At 39.7% G+C, this 16,336-nt stretch overlaps 1 protein-coding gene across 1 annotated transcript in view; it reads left to right on the top strand.

Annotated features, from left to right (window-relative positions):
* The first annotated feature begins 245 nt into the window (after positions 1-245).
* Positions 246-16,336, top strand: part of Su(z)12 (Polycomb protein Su(z)12) — a 953,568-nt gene continuing 937,477 nt past the window's right edge. Inside the window, exon 1 of the mRNA XM_090377077.1 lies at positions 246-376. Within this exon, the coding sequence (XP_090233203.1) occupies positions 277-376 (100 nt within the window). The 5' untranslated portion in view covers positions 246-276. The remainder of the gene's footprint in view (positions 377-16,336) is intronic.

The following is a 16,336-nucleotide window of genomic DNA, read 5'->3' as shown; positions in this document are numbered from 1 at the left end:
GCCTCAGGGTTCCTTGCACCATATGGATAATAATAATAATAATAATAATAATAATAATAATAATAATAATGTGTTTGATTTGTTTTTTAATGACTGCATTTTTTTTACCACCCTTCGTCTCTAATGCCAAAATATACAGTAGTTCACTTTTCGTAGAGGGCAGCGAATTTTCCCATAATTCCATTTGACCGACTTCCAATGTGCTTTTGTATGGAAACTCTTCCCGCGGATTTTTTTATCCGAATTATTTTGAATCTGTAGTGTTGGTTTATCAATATGCCGCCTAAAAAGCGGGACAAACCATTGGAAAACTTGAAAGATTCGTGCTGTGAACTTGTCCAAACTGATCATGAATTGTTTCTCCAGGCTTTCGAAAGTAAGTATACGAAATATGTGTAGGATAGCAGCATTTAAGCTGAACATCCTATATCGCATTATAAAGTTCCGTAATACAATTTCAGTATCACCGTTACAGCGAAATGCAACTTAAGCCTAATTTTTCTGTATACTGATATCGTTAATGTGAAAAAAAAAAGAAAAAAAAGAATAAGTACACCCGCACTCATGTGAATATAAAAGTAATACGAGTATAGAAAGATGAAAATGATTCTGATGGTGCCTGAAGGATAACTGAATAGTAGAGGACAAATCAGTCAGTTTCTCTGTATAAAAAGTAATCGAGTATATATTCGGTACCAATTATCAGTGCTATGCGAGCAATACTTCGCATAGCACTGATAACGTACCGAAACTGTACCGTGTTTTGTGAAACCGTGCTGATTGAGGTATAATTATAATGGGTTTTAATTGATGTGTACCAGAGAAACAGTTTATAAACAAATTATAATAAAAACAGTTTGCGGTTGATAGCCAATTAAAAAGATTTAAAATTAAAAATATTGCAAAAATTTTATTAATGAAAGGTAACATCATTAGAGATGAGAAAAAAGCTTTATTGTTTATTTAGGTATTTCAATAATAAAGTCCGGTGAAGTCGTCTCCTCTTCTTTTTTTCGGTGTACAGGTTTTTGACTGCACCGCGCCTTAAGGTGAAGACAAAAATTTGTACGCCGAGAAAAAGAAGCATTTTTTTTGCATCAAAACCCATCTTGTAAAATTTGACGTATCTTGATGCTACGTTCAACATCCGGATCTTCGTTCATAATCGCCTTTCAGGCCATGTAAACCCTACCCCCCGAAAAACTTTCTCCAATTCTTCTGTTGAAAATTTTTTTGGTGCCACTTTAGTGTTATCCACTTCAGAATTGTTTTCGTCTTCTTCATATGCAGTTTGGCTGCCAATTTCAGGGAGAGTTGCATCATCTAAATCATTTGCATGTGAGTCAGTGCAGTCACGTACATTGTCAGTGTCAAAAAGTTTAAAATCCCAAGTCTTTTGAACTTAACAATATCTTTCGTAATTCAAAACCATTGAAATAATTTGCCAAATGGGGCAAAACATGCTGCTGAACAGAATGTATGTTGAGGCGATTTCTAGCCGAAATGGAAAGATATTTTTGATCGTATTTAAAGCAGTAAAAAATAAATTGTGAAACGAAACTATCATGTCATCTTGTCAAGATGGAGAATACTGAATTAAGAATACTGAACACAGTTGCACTTTGCTAGTGACTGCCTGAGGGAAGCTATTTGCACATGTGCATGTGAGACAATAGAGTTGGCACTGCGGCATATATGTATGTATTCCTAGGCTACAACAATGTGGCATATATGTAGAGTACATGTCTAGGATATTGAACGAGTTTTAATATGTACAGTAAATTTTTGGCTTAAACTTAATTGAAAGCTGTGAAACCTGTGCTGTTTGAAGCTGTGCTAAGCGAGGTATTGCTGTATATGTATGCATAGATACTTTGTATAGTGTTTAGAAACGGATCATTTCATGAAAAATACGGTATCTGAAAACACCCATTTATGTAACTTCACTTTTGGTTTTTGAAAGCCTGGTAATCAACTTTTACCATGGATATACGTCAAGAAATTTTGGACGTTTTCAAAATCAAAAGCATCACGGGGTTGTCTTGTATATGGTCATGTCAAAAGAAAAAAATGTTAACTTACAAAATTTTTATTTTAATGTAACAGGAAAAAATTTGTACTTCATTTGTACATTTGTTCTTCTCTATGAAGTTCTTCATAGTGTTCTTCATAGAGTGATGCATAGCTTTTTGTATAGCTAGTAGCTACTAATATAATTAGGAAATGACATTCCGTGGTGATTTTCCATGAAAGTTTACTCTAGAAATAAGCACTCTTATATCACTTGGGTTTTTTTTTTTTTTTTTTTTAGTTTTTTTTTGTCTTGTACTATACCAGTGGTTCCCAAACTAAGATCTGCGGACCCTTTCAAAAATCAAAATAAGTTTATGGACACCTTCAAAAATCAAAAAAGTTTGAGGACCCCTATATATATATATATATATATATATATATCTATATAAGTATGTAAGAATAGGTAAGTCTGATGTTTTGCAAAGCCAATTATAGGTGGGGAAACTGTAAAGTAAAATGATTAAACAAATAAAATAAAATAAATAAAAATAAAAGGTGATAAAGCTGTCATCAGACATATGTGGGCAAATTTTATACATATATACAGGGTGTCTCAAAAATATTGGTACAAATGTTTAGGGGAGGTAGGTAACATCTAAAGGAATGTGAATCGTGTAGGAACCGTAACCGGAAATGTCGCCGTAAGTCGGTACACGGCGCTGTTCATCAGTTTGCCAGAGGGAAAATTTCTGATTTACTCATTCAAGCAGTAGTCGCCGCACGAAGAGCATGCATCGATATACGAAATGCGAGCTGTCAGACATGCACCTAGTATATGGATTAGTAGAGGGCAATGGACAAGCCGCTCAACGAATTTATGGAGAACGCTTCCCAGACAGACATGTACCGGACCACTGTTTTGTTTGCACGTGTGCATCAAAATTTGTGTGATTATGGGTCATTTAGAGGTAACAGGAGTAGTGCCGGCAGACCATGTTCGACGTGAACTCCTTCCATGGAAGAAAGTGTGTTAAATGCTGTCCAGAATAATCCTACTACTAGCACACGTGCCATTGCCTCTGCCTTAGGAGCGTCTCGTTGCAGTGTACAGCGTGTCTGGCACGACGATTCCTTACACCCCTTTCATCTCCAAAGGGTTCCCCCAAGATCATCTTGCATGTGTGACTTTTGTGCAATGGTTTCTCCAAGAAAGTGTTCAAGACTTGAATTTTTTAGCCTATATTTTGTTAACGGATGATTTCACTCAGGAAGGCTTATTCGATCAGCACAATGCTCATGTGTGGGCTCACGACAACCCACACGGTGTGCACCTCCATGCGGTACAACATCGCTTCCCAATAAATGTGTGGGCAGGTATGGTCGGTGACTGCTTAGTTGGCCCATACCTGTTACCATCCTCATGAACTCTGCTAAATATCGGATCTTTCTTGAACAAGTTCTACCAGAGTTACATGATGATGTCCCAGCAAATGTGAGATGCAACATTTGGTTTCAACATGACGGGGTGCCTGCCCATTATGGAAGATGTGTTCGTGACCATTTGAACAGGCGTGTTGGGCGTCGATGGATTGGCTATGGTGGACCAGTTGCCTGGCCACCTGATTTATCGAGCCTCGATTTCTTTCTGTGGGGGCCCTGAAATCTATCGTGTATGAATCGCCTGTGGAGATGGAAATGGTCTACGCTGCTGCTACTGTCAAAGACACTCCAGGTGTGTTCGACCGTATCCGCCAATCGATGCTGCATCGGTGTCACGCATGCATCGCGTTTCATGGTGGAACCTTTGAGCATCTGTTGTAACATCATGAAATGAATCCATCTCATACTCCATTATTAATATGATGTCAAATGAATGTTTGCCACTAATTACTGTCTTGTGTCATTTCTGCTTCTTGTGCCTCTGCTACTACTTTCCTGTGACGTTTCCGGTTATGGGTTCCTATGCGATTCACATTCCTTTAAATGTTACCTACCTCCCCTAAACGTTTGTACTAGTATTTTTGAGACACCCTGTATATACACAGTATATATGTGTCTCTGTGTGTGTATATATGTTTGAACACTGGATGTTCTGAAAAGAAAATTCAATTTTATGTTTAAAGCAACTCAACTTTATTCTTATTTTTCCATTTGCATAAATATATAATAACTTTATTTATCATCAGTTTGCTACACGTAGAACGAATAATTTGACCAGTTCCAGAGGGTATTTCGCAGACCCCCTGGTCTACGGACACCCAGGGGTCGCAGGCCCCTGCGTGTCCATAGACCAGTTCCAGGGGGGAGCACTGTACTATACAATTAGTTAACTTTTCCGAAACCTTGCTGTAACCCATCATCACATAATACTTGGCTGCACTAAAGGACAAAAACAAATGTTACAATTAATTCATTAAATTATCCATTACTACAAACCAGTTATATATAATTTGTTAGTTTTATGCAAATAGAGGAAATAATTAATTGTTAGCAGTACCCTTTGACAGAAGGAAAGTCATTTGGCGAGACAGGAGGCAGTTAATAGATAATCCAGCATCTTATTTACTTTTACTTTATTTTACTTTCATTTATTGTTTGTAGTAATGCATAAATTAATTGTAACAATTTGTTTTTCTGCTCTTACAGTTAATTATGATCTGAAGATAGATACGGGCAAGGTTCCCATAACGTTACATAGCTGTATAGTACATTTAGTCCAAGGCTAAATGAACTGATTTTTACTTAATTAAATGAACTAATTTTTACCATGTGGTATTACTGGTTGTTTAGAGAGAAAAATCTCATTTAATGGCTACTAATTAATGTTGCGCAATGTTTTGTAGAATATATATGTGAATAAGGAATATATGTAATTTTTTTTTTTTTTTTATGTAAACCCCAAACACGAGGGGTATTAGAACCTATAGTACTTAGTACCGTGCTTGGGTTGGAGGTTGAGAAGACGAAAGAAGATATTTGTTGATATTGGACTTGAACTTTTGTAGACTGTAATTGTCGGGAAATACGTATGAAGGAAGGTTGTTCCAGAAAACGGCAGTTGAATGAATAAACGAGGAAGATGAAAAGTTGGTTCTTTGAGTTTGAAGTTGGACAGTAAATGTATGTTGGCTGGTGGCTGCACGTGTTCAGACTTTTTTGAAAGAGAGAGAGAGAGAGCGAGAATTATAGAAACCAATTCAGAAGAACAGTGCCCATGGAAATATCTGTAGAAGAGTCATGCAGCAGGAAGAGTACGTCTATGAGACAGCGAGTGGAGAGACTGTTAGAGATGAATCATTAATTAACCTAACTGCCTTCCATTCTTCTGAATGGAATCAAGAAGCCTGAGAGAGGTTTTGGGGGCACCACCCCAGATGTGGAACAATATTCCATGGTAGGGCAGATTTGCGATTTATACAGAGTAAGCAGCTGTTTGGAAGAAAAGTAAAGGCGAGAACGAAAGAGAAAACCAAGTTTTATGAATGCAGAGGAAGAAATATTTGTAATGTGCATGTGCCAGGAGAGATTAGAAGTTAGGGTAATCCCCCAAAAGAGATATATCATTTTGCCTAGAGATTGGAGTGTCACCAAAGATAAGCATAGAAGCAGAAGAATCCTTTTTGCGAGATATAAACCATGACTAGTTTTAGAAGGATTGAAATCAACTAAGTTGTCTTTGCCCTACTGGAGAATTACCTGAAGATCGTATTTAAGGAATTGGTAGCAGATTTTCGAGAAGTTGAAGCTGATTGAGCAGGGCAAGGTTTCTCAAAATGGAAAGTGGAATGCAATGTGCTATCATCGGGAAAACTATGGATAGGATTTTCAGTCAATGGAAGAAAGTCATTAATATACAAGAGGAAAAGAGTGGGGGAAAGAACTGAACCTTTGGGTACACCGGCATTAGTGGAGAAGTTAGAAGACAGAGAGCCATCTACCATCACCCTCAGTGAGCGATCAGAGAGAAAACTGGATAACCAATTACTAAAAACAGTTGGCAAACCATAAAATGGAAGTTTGTTTAGAAGACCTTTATGGCAAACACGATTGAAAGCCTTTGAGATGTCAAGAGCAACTACTTGTGTTTCAGCAAATCTTTCCATTGAATTAATCCATAAATGGGTAATATAAGCTGGAATATCACCAGTGGATCGAGACTGATGGAATCCATACTGGCGATCGTTGATCACACGGAAGGTTTCTAGGTAGTTTAAGAGTTGGCGGTTAATTGATTTCTCCATTACTTTAGAAAGAGTAGAAGTAATTGCAATGGGACGATAATTGGATGGGAGGGATTTGTCACCCTTTTTAGGAACTGGCTGGATATGAGCAAATTTCCAAGCAGAAGGAAAAACACTTTGGAATAAAAAAGTGAAAACAGGCGGCAAAGAATAGGAGTAAGTTCAGGAGCACAGGTTTCGAGAACAAGCGGAGAAATATCATCAGGACCTGGAGCTTTCTTAGCATCAACATTCATCAAATTGCTTCTGATATCCTTTTGACGGAAGACCACAGGAGGCAATGAATGGAAGCGTTGGGAATGGTGGGAGGTGTTTTATCAAGATCATTAATACATGAGCTGGAAGAAAAATGGGATGCCAGCAGGTCAGCTTTATCCTTGGCTGAAGTGACAACAGAACCATCTGGTTTGGACAGAGGTGGGAGCAGAGATGGGCAAAAGTTGCGGCCAATAGCTTTGGCAAGAGACCAGAATGCTCGGCTACCATTAGGGCAAGAAGCAGATTTTCTACTCTTAGTCTGTTCAGACTTTAGTTTGGACTGATTAATAACTGCTTTAGAATTGTTGCGAGCTTTGGTGTAGGCAGAAAATGAAACTAAAGAATTGGAAACAAGCCAATTACAATATGCAACATTCTTCTCTTGAACAGCCTTAGCACATTTATTGGAAAACCAAGGTTTAGATAAAGGACGAGATTTTAAAGTGGAGTGTGGGATAAAGGATTCCATTCCTGCAAGAATAATTTCACTGACACGATCTGAGCAAACGTTGACATCAGAAGTTTTGAAACAGTAATCCGACCAAGGAAAAGAAGAAAAGAAGGCTTGCAGGTCATCCCATTTTGCATTCTTGTAATGCCAAACAACACGAGGTTGGGAATAGCCATGAGATAAAGGTTCCATTGGAGAAGAGACAATCACCAAGTTGTGATCTGAAGTGCCTAAAGGACCTCTCACTTCGACCATGTACTTAGAAGGGTTGTTTGTGAGAAAAAGATCAAGCGTATTGGCTGTATGATTAGGATTGTCCGGTATTCTTGTAGGTAAATGAATAATCTGTGCAAGGTCATTAGTAATTGCAAAAGCCTCAGCATGTCGACCTGCTGGGTCGGTGTGACTAGAAAACAGAAGCCAGCTGGAGTTGTGAACATTAAAATCACCAAGGAAAATTACCTCACTGTTAGGAAAGTTGGACTGGAGAAAATCAACTTGCAAAGAGAGGAAGTCAAAGAGCTCCAAGTGATTAGTGGAGTTGGGAGAATGGTAGAGACAACAGATGAATTTGACACAATGAGGTAGAGAGATTTTAAGCCAGAGAAGATCAAAGAGAGGAGATTCCAAATTGCCAAGTCTCTCACAGGGAATATCAGAACGGACATATGCACAAGTACCACCTTTGAGGCGACAGGAATCATACAGCAAATAATTTGGGCATCTGAGATGAGCAGTAGTTCGAATCAACCGATAACTGAGATTCTGTCAGAAAAAGTACATGGGGTTTGGCAGACTGCAAGTGGAAATGGACATCGTTGAGGTTAGAATTGAGACCACATATATTTGTGAAATGAATTAGGAAGTGCTTGGGAGGTTTAGATCTTTTCACAGATAAGCTTGCTCTATTAGTTTGACAATTCATGGTGTATTCAATAGTAAGAAAAAGTGGGTGGGACATGCTTTATGAAGTAATGAAATTTTTGGATATGGCGTACATGTGGTAAGAATATACCCAGATCCTTGACATAACGTGGCCTCGACAATCCTCCCCACATACACACTACTCGGACTCCCTCCAGTCACTATCTGGCAGAGTAGAGGTAGCAAGATTATACACTAGCTGATCCGGAACCCTCCTAGAGAGTTACCAATAGGTTCAGTCTGGTGTACTAACTAGCGGCCGGCCTGCGAACACCGTTTTAGAGCTGTACCCTCGAAATGTAAGGAATATTGGATCTCGCCACGACGTTCATCATAACCTCAAAAGTCATAAGTCATACTGCATGATGGAAGAGATGGGGAAGGGTTGACCAGATCTTAGCTCTAGAGACTAAACATGGGTTCCTCGACTAAACAGTGGTGGTATTGCACCGGTTGATGAGTCATTTACCACCTAGTACTGCCTGGTAACATAGAGGGCCGGCATTCCTCCATGTGGTGTGGGCGCTACACCTCGACCCCTGCTTATCTTGGTCTACACCTGTGTCTGGGTGGTCACCCACTATGCACTTGTGCCTGGAGGTTATACCTAGGATTACTAACAGTCCCACCATCGTGAAGGTGCAAGGAGAGGATTTGGCTGTCACAGACTGTCCGGATTTCGCCAAAATTGGGTCCACTTGACTTGAGTGTCACCCGAATATCAGTTCCATCAGCGTTTTAGACTCCCAGGTAGTAAGTAGAGCTTGTCTGGCCTATCTGAGAGGATATCTATGATAACCTCAATATCAATAATAGAATATGTATATGTATGTATATAAAGAATATGTATGTATGTATGTATGTATATAAAGCCTTGAATGGTTTGAACATGCTCAGTGCTGATGGGATTCTTCCTCTTGCTCAGAATAATCGCCTGAGAGGGCATAAATTCAAATTGAGGAAAGAGTTCTAGGATGGATGTGTGGAAGTTTGCCTTTAGCCAGCAGGTAGTTGACTGGTGGAACAGACTTCCATCTTTTGTTGTGGAAGTTGATAGCCTAAATAAATTTAAGGCTGAGCTGGACAGGTATTTGGAACAAATGGAGGGGTGAAATGGGAGCGGTTTTTTTTTTTTTGACTGATGCTGCATAAGCTTGCTTTCTTGCATCGTATGTCTCTGTTAATGCTAATGCTAATGTATGTGAATAAGGAAGCCTCATTGAAGGAAACTAAGACCTCCAACAAACACCAAATATTCTAAAAAAAAGATTGTTAGAGCGTTTATTTCTAATTATTCGGGCGAGTAGCATTTTAATTGTAACCCCCGATCTAATATTAGGATATTGTATTATGCTCAAGACTCGCACCATCTCATTTCATGTGTCCCACCATATAGGCCATTGGATTCCACTATTAATCGATATGCCGGGGTGAAATGCACCCTGTTATGGAGGCTGTTGTCTTACACCACATTGAGAGGTGGCGAATAAGTGGTACAAGTAACAGGTGCCACAATATACTCGCATAGTGTGATGAATGAGTGTCTCATTATATCATTTCCTCTCTCATCCATTCGCTGTAACCTTGTACGCAAACATGGGTTTTCTCTCTGTAATATATTATATTCATTGTTGATCTTATTAAGTTGAGAAAGAAGCTTGTCACCTATAAAGCAATCAACCACCCGCTGGCTAAAGGCAAACTTCCTCACATCTATCCTACAACCATCTTTCCTCAGTTTTAATTTCTGCCGACTCAAGCGGTTATTCTGAGCGAGAGGAAAAATCCCATCCACATTGAGCATGCTCAAACCATTCAAGGCTTTATACACCTCTATCAGATCACCTCGCTGGTGCCTGGTCTCCAGACACTGTAATTTGCAAAACTTAAGCCTTTCTTCGTAAGAGCACCCCTTTGTTCCATTCACCGATCTTGTTGCCCTTCTCTGTACCTGTTCCAGCATCTCTACATCCTTCTTGAAATGAGGCCTCCAGATCTGTATACAGTACTCTAGGTGTGGCCTGACCATTGCCTTATACAAGGGAATAATCACCTCCTTATCCCTGCTAGAAAAATTTCTATATGTCATTGACAATACACCATGAGCTACTCTTGCAGCCCGTCTGCGCTGCTCAGAAAACTTCATATCTCCCTGCACAACGACCCCCAGGTCCCTTTCATTCTTTACCACTGTTAGTGTAGTACCACAGAGAAGATACATTGCTCTGGTGTTGCTGTTTCCCATATGTAGTACTTTACATTTGTCAATGTTAAACTTCATTTGCCACCTCTCAGCCCATCTGCTCAACCTTTCCAGATCCTGTTGCACTAGCATAGTGTCAGTAGTGTCCTTGACAACCCTGCCAACCTTCGTATCGTCTACAAACTTGGACATTAAGGTTGATATACCATCATCAATACCATTTATAAATACAGAAAACAATAATGGACCCAATGCTGAACCCTGAGGGACTCCACTAATAACATTAGTCCACGAAGAGCAGTGTCCATTGATTACCACTCTCTGTCTTCTCCCCCTCAACCACCCCTTTATCCGTAGCAGCAATTTGCCTCCAATGCCACACTGCTCCAATTTGTGCAGCAGTCTTCTATGTGCAACAGTATCAAAAGCTTTTCTAAGATCCAAGTATATAATATCAAAGTTATTCCCTGCATCCAGTTCTTTTGTGACTGCATCATAGTATCCAATCAAATTGGTCAGGCAAGACTTCCCCTTAACAAAACCGTGCTGTGTCTGAGCTATAACTGAAGTCTTGTCTAGATGATCCTGCAGTGCTTCTTTAACCAGTGCCTCCATTAATTTTCCGGGAACAGAAGTTAAGCTCACAGGTCTATAATTACTTGTGTCAGCCTTTGATCCTCCTTTGTGAATTGGGGTTACATTTGCACATTTCCAGTCTATGGGTACCTCCCCTGAGTCCAAGGAAGCTCTCATAATTATGGCTAAGGGTTTGCTTACTTCCTTTGCTGCCTCCTTTAATATAACTGGATAGATCCGATCCACCCCGGGTGCCTTTCTTGTGTTTATCTTCAACAGTTTCTCCTCCACTTTACTCCCAGTTATTTCAAGATTCTGTAGCTTACTGCTAGAGTTGAATACACCTCTGGCATTCCCCTCGCTGAATAACTCCTCATGTGTGAATGTCGATGCAAAATATTCATTTAGTTTGTTAGCTACCTGAGCAGGATCATCAACAGTTGACCCATCAATATCAAGTGGACCAATCTGATTCATCCCCTTCCTTCTAGAGTTTACATAATTAAAGAACTCTTTACTGTTTTTCTTTGCATCCCTTGCCAAGGATTTCTCGTAATCTGCCTTCGCCTGCCTAACCTCCTTTGTAACTTGGTTGCATATCAACTTGTATCATAGGCTTCTGTGTCATGATATCTATGATATCTATCATAGGCTTCTGTGTCATGTGTTAATTTGTAAGTATCCCATGCATTTTTCTTCTCTGCCATATGCCTCATTACTTCATCTGACATCCATTTTGGCCTAAACCTTGAACAATATTTCTTAGTTGGCATGTAAAGCCTAGTAGCTTCCAAGATAAGTTCTTTGAATGCTTCCCATTTTGAATTTGCTGTTGGTAACATCATCAGTTGGTCCCACTGTATAGAATTTAAATACTGTCTCAGTCCATCGTAGTCGCCTTTACGGAAGCAATAACCCTTCCCTTTACCCCTAATGGTAGTTACCTCTTTGAGTAAATCCCACTTCAGCACACTGTGATCACTGCCACCTAGTGGTTCATTTATCTGCAGATTCTTAATGCATGAAGAATCACTGCTGATAATCAAATCAAGAGTATTACTCCCTCTAGTTGCCTCCCGAACATGCTGATGTAGAAAACAATCATCCAATAAATCCACAAAAGCCCTGCTAGTGTGTGAGTAACCAGCCCCCAAATTCCAGTCAATATCTGGGAAATTAAAATCTCCCATTATAAGACTCTCTGATTTACTGGCCCACTCTATTTCCCTGTACAGTTCCTTATTATACTCATCAGAGTCATTTGGCCTATAGCACACTCCTACTCTCAATTTTGATCTCCCAATGCTTATGTCACACCAAACTGACTCAACACTGCACTGCCCAGCGATGTCGACTGGCTTCACTTCCTTGGTTTTTATCTGTTTCTTAACTAATAGCATAACCCCTCCCCCCTTCCTATCCTGTCTATCCTTTCTGTAGACGTACTCCCCAAATTGCAGTTCTGCATCCCTTATATCTGTGTGACACCACGTCTCTGATATCCCAACAATATCTGCCTTTGATGTTTTGAGCAATATCTCAAATTCATCAAATTTATTTACTAAACTCCTAGCATTGGTGTACACGCAAGTATACCTGCACCTGTTTCTATTCTTAGCTACCCTAACACAACCCATGTGTTTACTTGTACCGCAATGGCTCCCAGCAGTCTCTGAAATACCATGCATCTTGTTTTTCAGGCTTCTGCTCATTCTAATAGAAGCAGTGCAAGAATCTCTTTCACCTCTGCCAGTGGCTACTGTCAATCTATTGGTCTTTGTCTCCCCCCAAGCTAGCAGTTTTCCGACCCACCTAACACTGCCTCGATAGCATCAGCAAATATTCTTGCACCCTTTCTATTTAAGTGTATCCCATCCCTGTAGAAGCAATCTCTCCTGTTAACAAGTACAGTCCATTTTAGGAGAACATGCTACAATATCCTTTTGTACAAGAAATGGAGGAAGTTCACCGAATGGTTGGGTAGACAGTGAATGAATTCTTAAAAAGGATGAGACATCCTGTGAAGATTTTTTTTTTTTTTTCCCCTTTTGTATGAGAAGCCTTGTGGTTAATTTCATTACTGTGTTTGGCTTGATTCTAGGTGATATCATTGTCAGGAGAGATGTGACATCCATTTTTGTCCCTCTTAGCCGTGGTTGTTTTTATACAGTATTTGAAACTATGACTGGCTTGCTGGAAGAGAGTATTCATTCGGCCCAGTTCACAAAAGATATGTTTGTGGTATTGGAGACATCTTTTTGGCGTCAATTTTCCAGTCTCTCTACATGTAGTGTGCCTGCATGGGCATGGTGAAGCAGTTGTTTTTTGTGCTCATGAAAGTCACTTGATTTTTCTACTTTAAGTGAATGTTTAAATGTTCTCACACGTAACATTGCAATGGCTGAATGGTTCTACATCTCCCGAGGTGAGAATCTACCAGATTTGCTCATTCTAATGCATTGAAACTGTGTGTAAGTGTTATTGAACAAGGCACTTTCTGTTGTGGAAGATCGCCATTTTTCAGCAGTTTGGATTTCTGCTTTCTGGATTACAGCCCTTCGGTTACAGCCCCAATCAAGGTCAGAGAGGAGTGATAATTTCCCCCCCGGGCGAAGTTTCTCAAAACAAACTGCATAAAAAACCCCGCTGTATGGTGATACAGCATACAGCGCTAGTCACATAGCCTTAGTGGTGCCTCCGTGGGCAGGAGCAGCAGTGCGTAGCACACGCTTCTTGATCTAGACCGGGGTTCAAGCCCATGACCACCAAATATGGAGAATGTGGAAAGGTCAGAGAATGACCACTGCATATCCACAGAGCAATATGGCCTTAGTTGCTAATGCTCTTAAAAAAAACCCAACAACAACAACATAGCCTTAGCACATTGTCTGAACTGCGTAATGGAAAAGGCGGCCACATGTACCTGGAAAGCTTTGGCTATCCTCCCCCACATATATTTTTGTCGTTCAAAATGTCCAACTATAGTGCTCCAATTGCTGAGTTGTCTGGTGAACTGACCTTTTCTGAAGTTCTGAACACAAGTTTCAAGGGACTCCTAGTTATGTTAGAAGACAAAAACCTGGAAGACAAATTTTCCCCTATTCAAGGACCTTTAAACTCCTACTCATACTTATAATGACTCCCAAGACTGAACAAACTGGTAGTGCAGCTATTTTTGACTATCTCTTTGGATTAAAAGCAAATATGCTAGATGCTTTTATAGAGGGCTCCACTGTGACACCTCTTATTGTAGTTCAGATGTCCAAAAATTGGAACAACATGGAAAGGTTAGTGATAGATCTAACTATAGAGAATGAAAAGTTGAGAACAAAATTAAATGATCTTAATGGTGAGAGGAAACAACAAAATGCCTTGCCAACTGTTTCGGCTCCCACCTTTGTGGTGTGGCTGCCTTAGGCGCTGGCAAACAATCTCAGAGTGATGTTAACATACCGGATGTACAAACAAAGTATGTACTTATAGTTAAAGCAAATGCAGATAGTAATTGTAAAACTAGTGAGGAAGTTAAAAGCTGAAATTTCTAAAACCTTAAACCTGAATTTAAAAATATAAGGATTAAATCAATGAGAAAAATAAGAGATAAGGGAATTTTAATTGAAATTGATAATGGTAAGGATCTAAATAAACTTAAATCATGCCCCAAGTTCAAGGAGTTAATTTTCTCTGGATTCCCCTAAAAAATTAAACTTAACAGTCGTAATTTATGACATACATAAAGATGTTAATGACCCTGATTTTCTGGAGGACTTATTCAATAAAAATCTTGTGGATCATGGGATTTCTCAGGAAGATATCGAGTCTGTTAAGGTTCGTTTTAAAATTAGATCCCGGAACAAAAACAATCAACATTGGATCCTTGAGATTCCAAACAAAATTAGGAAAGTGTTTTTAGCATCAGATTGCAGGGTTTTTATCGGATGGTCTATCCCTGGTATGAAGGATTTTTACACAGCATCATGCTGTTTTAAATGTCTCAGCTAAAAACTGCCACCAGTCTGAGTTTACCTGTGGACATTGCTGTGACCTGGGTCACCAAATTCAAGATTGTCCTAAAATGGAGGAACCTGTTGTTTGCCCAAACTTTTGGCTTAAGAAGAGGAATGTTGACCATTCCTTCAAGGACGTTAAGTGTCCTGAATTTGTGAAAGCCCAAGAGCTAACAAAAATTCGGACTGCCTTTACCTAACTTTGAAGTGTCTTGTGTTTATACTTTATGGCTAAGCTGTCAACAATCTTTATCGGTTCTAAATGACCTTTCTAAGTTAATGGTCCAACACAAACTTCACCTTCTACGGTTACAAGAATTATATATTCCTATAATGGTGTGTTCATGGGCCTTCCTCCCAGCTCATTATTTCCTCAAACCCTGTTACGGTCAGTGATCGGGGGAATTCAACTACCAGGGTCTGGGCTGCCCTAGTGGTTGCTGACCCTCTTATTACTGTAACAAAAATTTCAAGTCTTTTCTCCACTCATGCCGCATGTGCATGCTTGGAAGGCTGTTTTAAAAAAATTTATGTGGTCTCATTGTATGCTCAGTGCAGTCAAGCCGGACAGGCCATTGAGCCATTTCTAAATTATATGGAATATATTCTGATCTGCCTGTCTGGTTTTCCCGTAATTTTTATGATGGATGCTAATGCCCACTCTCGACTTTGGAATAGCCTTACCACAGATTCCAAGGGGGAGCTCTTGGAAGAGCTTATCCAGTACAGTAATCTCACTCTGTGGAATATACCAGGACATCCACCAACTTTTGTTTCATCTCTTGATCAATCCTATATTGACATTACCCTTTCAAACTCTGCTCTTGGTAATGGCATTTCCAGCTGGCTTAACCATACAGCGTGTGGTCGAATGACCACAATGTCATCACCTTTACGATCCATCATAGCAACAATCCTAGGGCTGTCAGGTGCTGTTTTGAATTCCCGCGGTTTAAAACAAAACATGTTGATTGGAATAGCTTTGATGTAAAGGTTAGTGAGCTTACTTCTGAAGAAATAATCATCCAGCTTGGCTCTCTTCCTGCTGATATGCAGGTTACCAGGGTCCAAGAGATTCTAAACACGGTCTGCGAGACCACTCTAAAAAATTAAAAAACGAAAAATGAACTGTGTTCCATGGTGGACCCCAAATCTCACTATTCTCAGAAGAAACATACAAAATGCTCGTTGTAATTTTCCGAGATCTAACAGGCCCAGGGCTGAGATTGACAGACTTGGTGAGTTGTATAAATCCAATAGAAGGAGTTATTTCAATACCATCTACCAAGAGAAAAAAACTTGCCTGGGCAAGGTTTGTTCAGCACAACATAAATAAAGATCCATGGGGGGGGGGGAATACCCTACAAACATGTTACAAACAAGATTCATCCTGGTGATGTTTTCTCATCTATTACTGTGAATGGTAATGAAACCCTGGACTGGAGCTTGTCAATTAATGCAATTTTGGACTTGTTGCTCCACAACGACACTGCCTCCTGTGAAAACACCATCCAAACTACAATGAGATTAGATCATTTATCATACCAAGGCCCTGCGCCGAGGCTCCATTTTTGGATGTTGAGCTGGAATCTGCTATCTCAGCCTTAAAGGATGGAAAGTGTCCTGGACAGGACCTCCTTGAGGTTTCTGTTCTTAAAAGATT

Source organism: Mastigoproctus giganteus, chromosome 7 (assembly GCF_048544385.1).
Source record: "Mastigoproctus giganteus isolate SK-2022 chromosome 7, ASM4854438v1, whole genome shotgun sequence".
NCBI classification, from domain to species: domain Eukaryota; kingdom Metazoa; phylum Arthropoda; class Arachnida; order Uropygi; family Thelyphonidae; genus Mastigoproctus; species Mastigoproctus giganteus.
The sequence above is the reverse complement of the archived record's forward strand: the minus strand, read 5'-3'. Positions and strand labels throughout refer to the sequence as shown.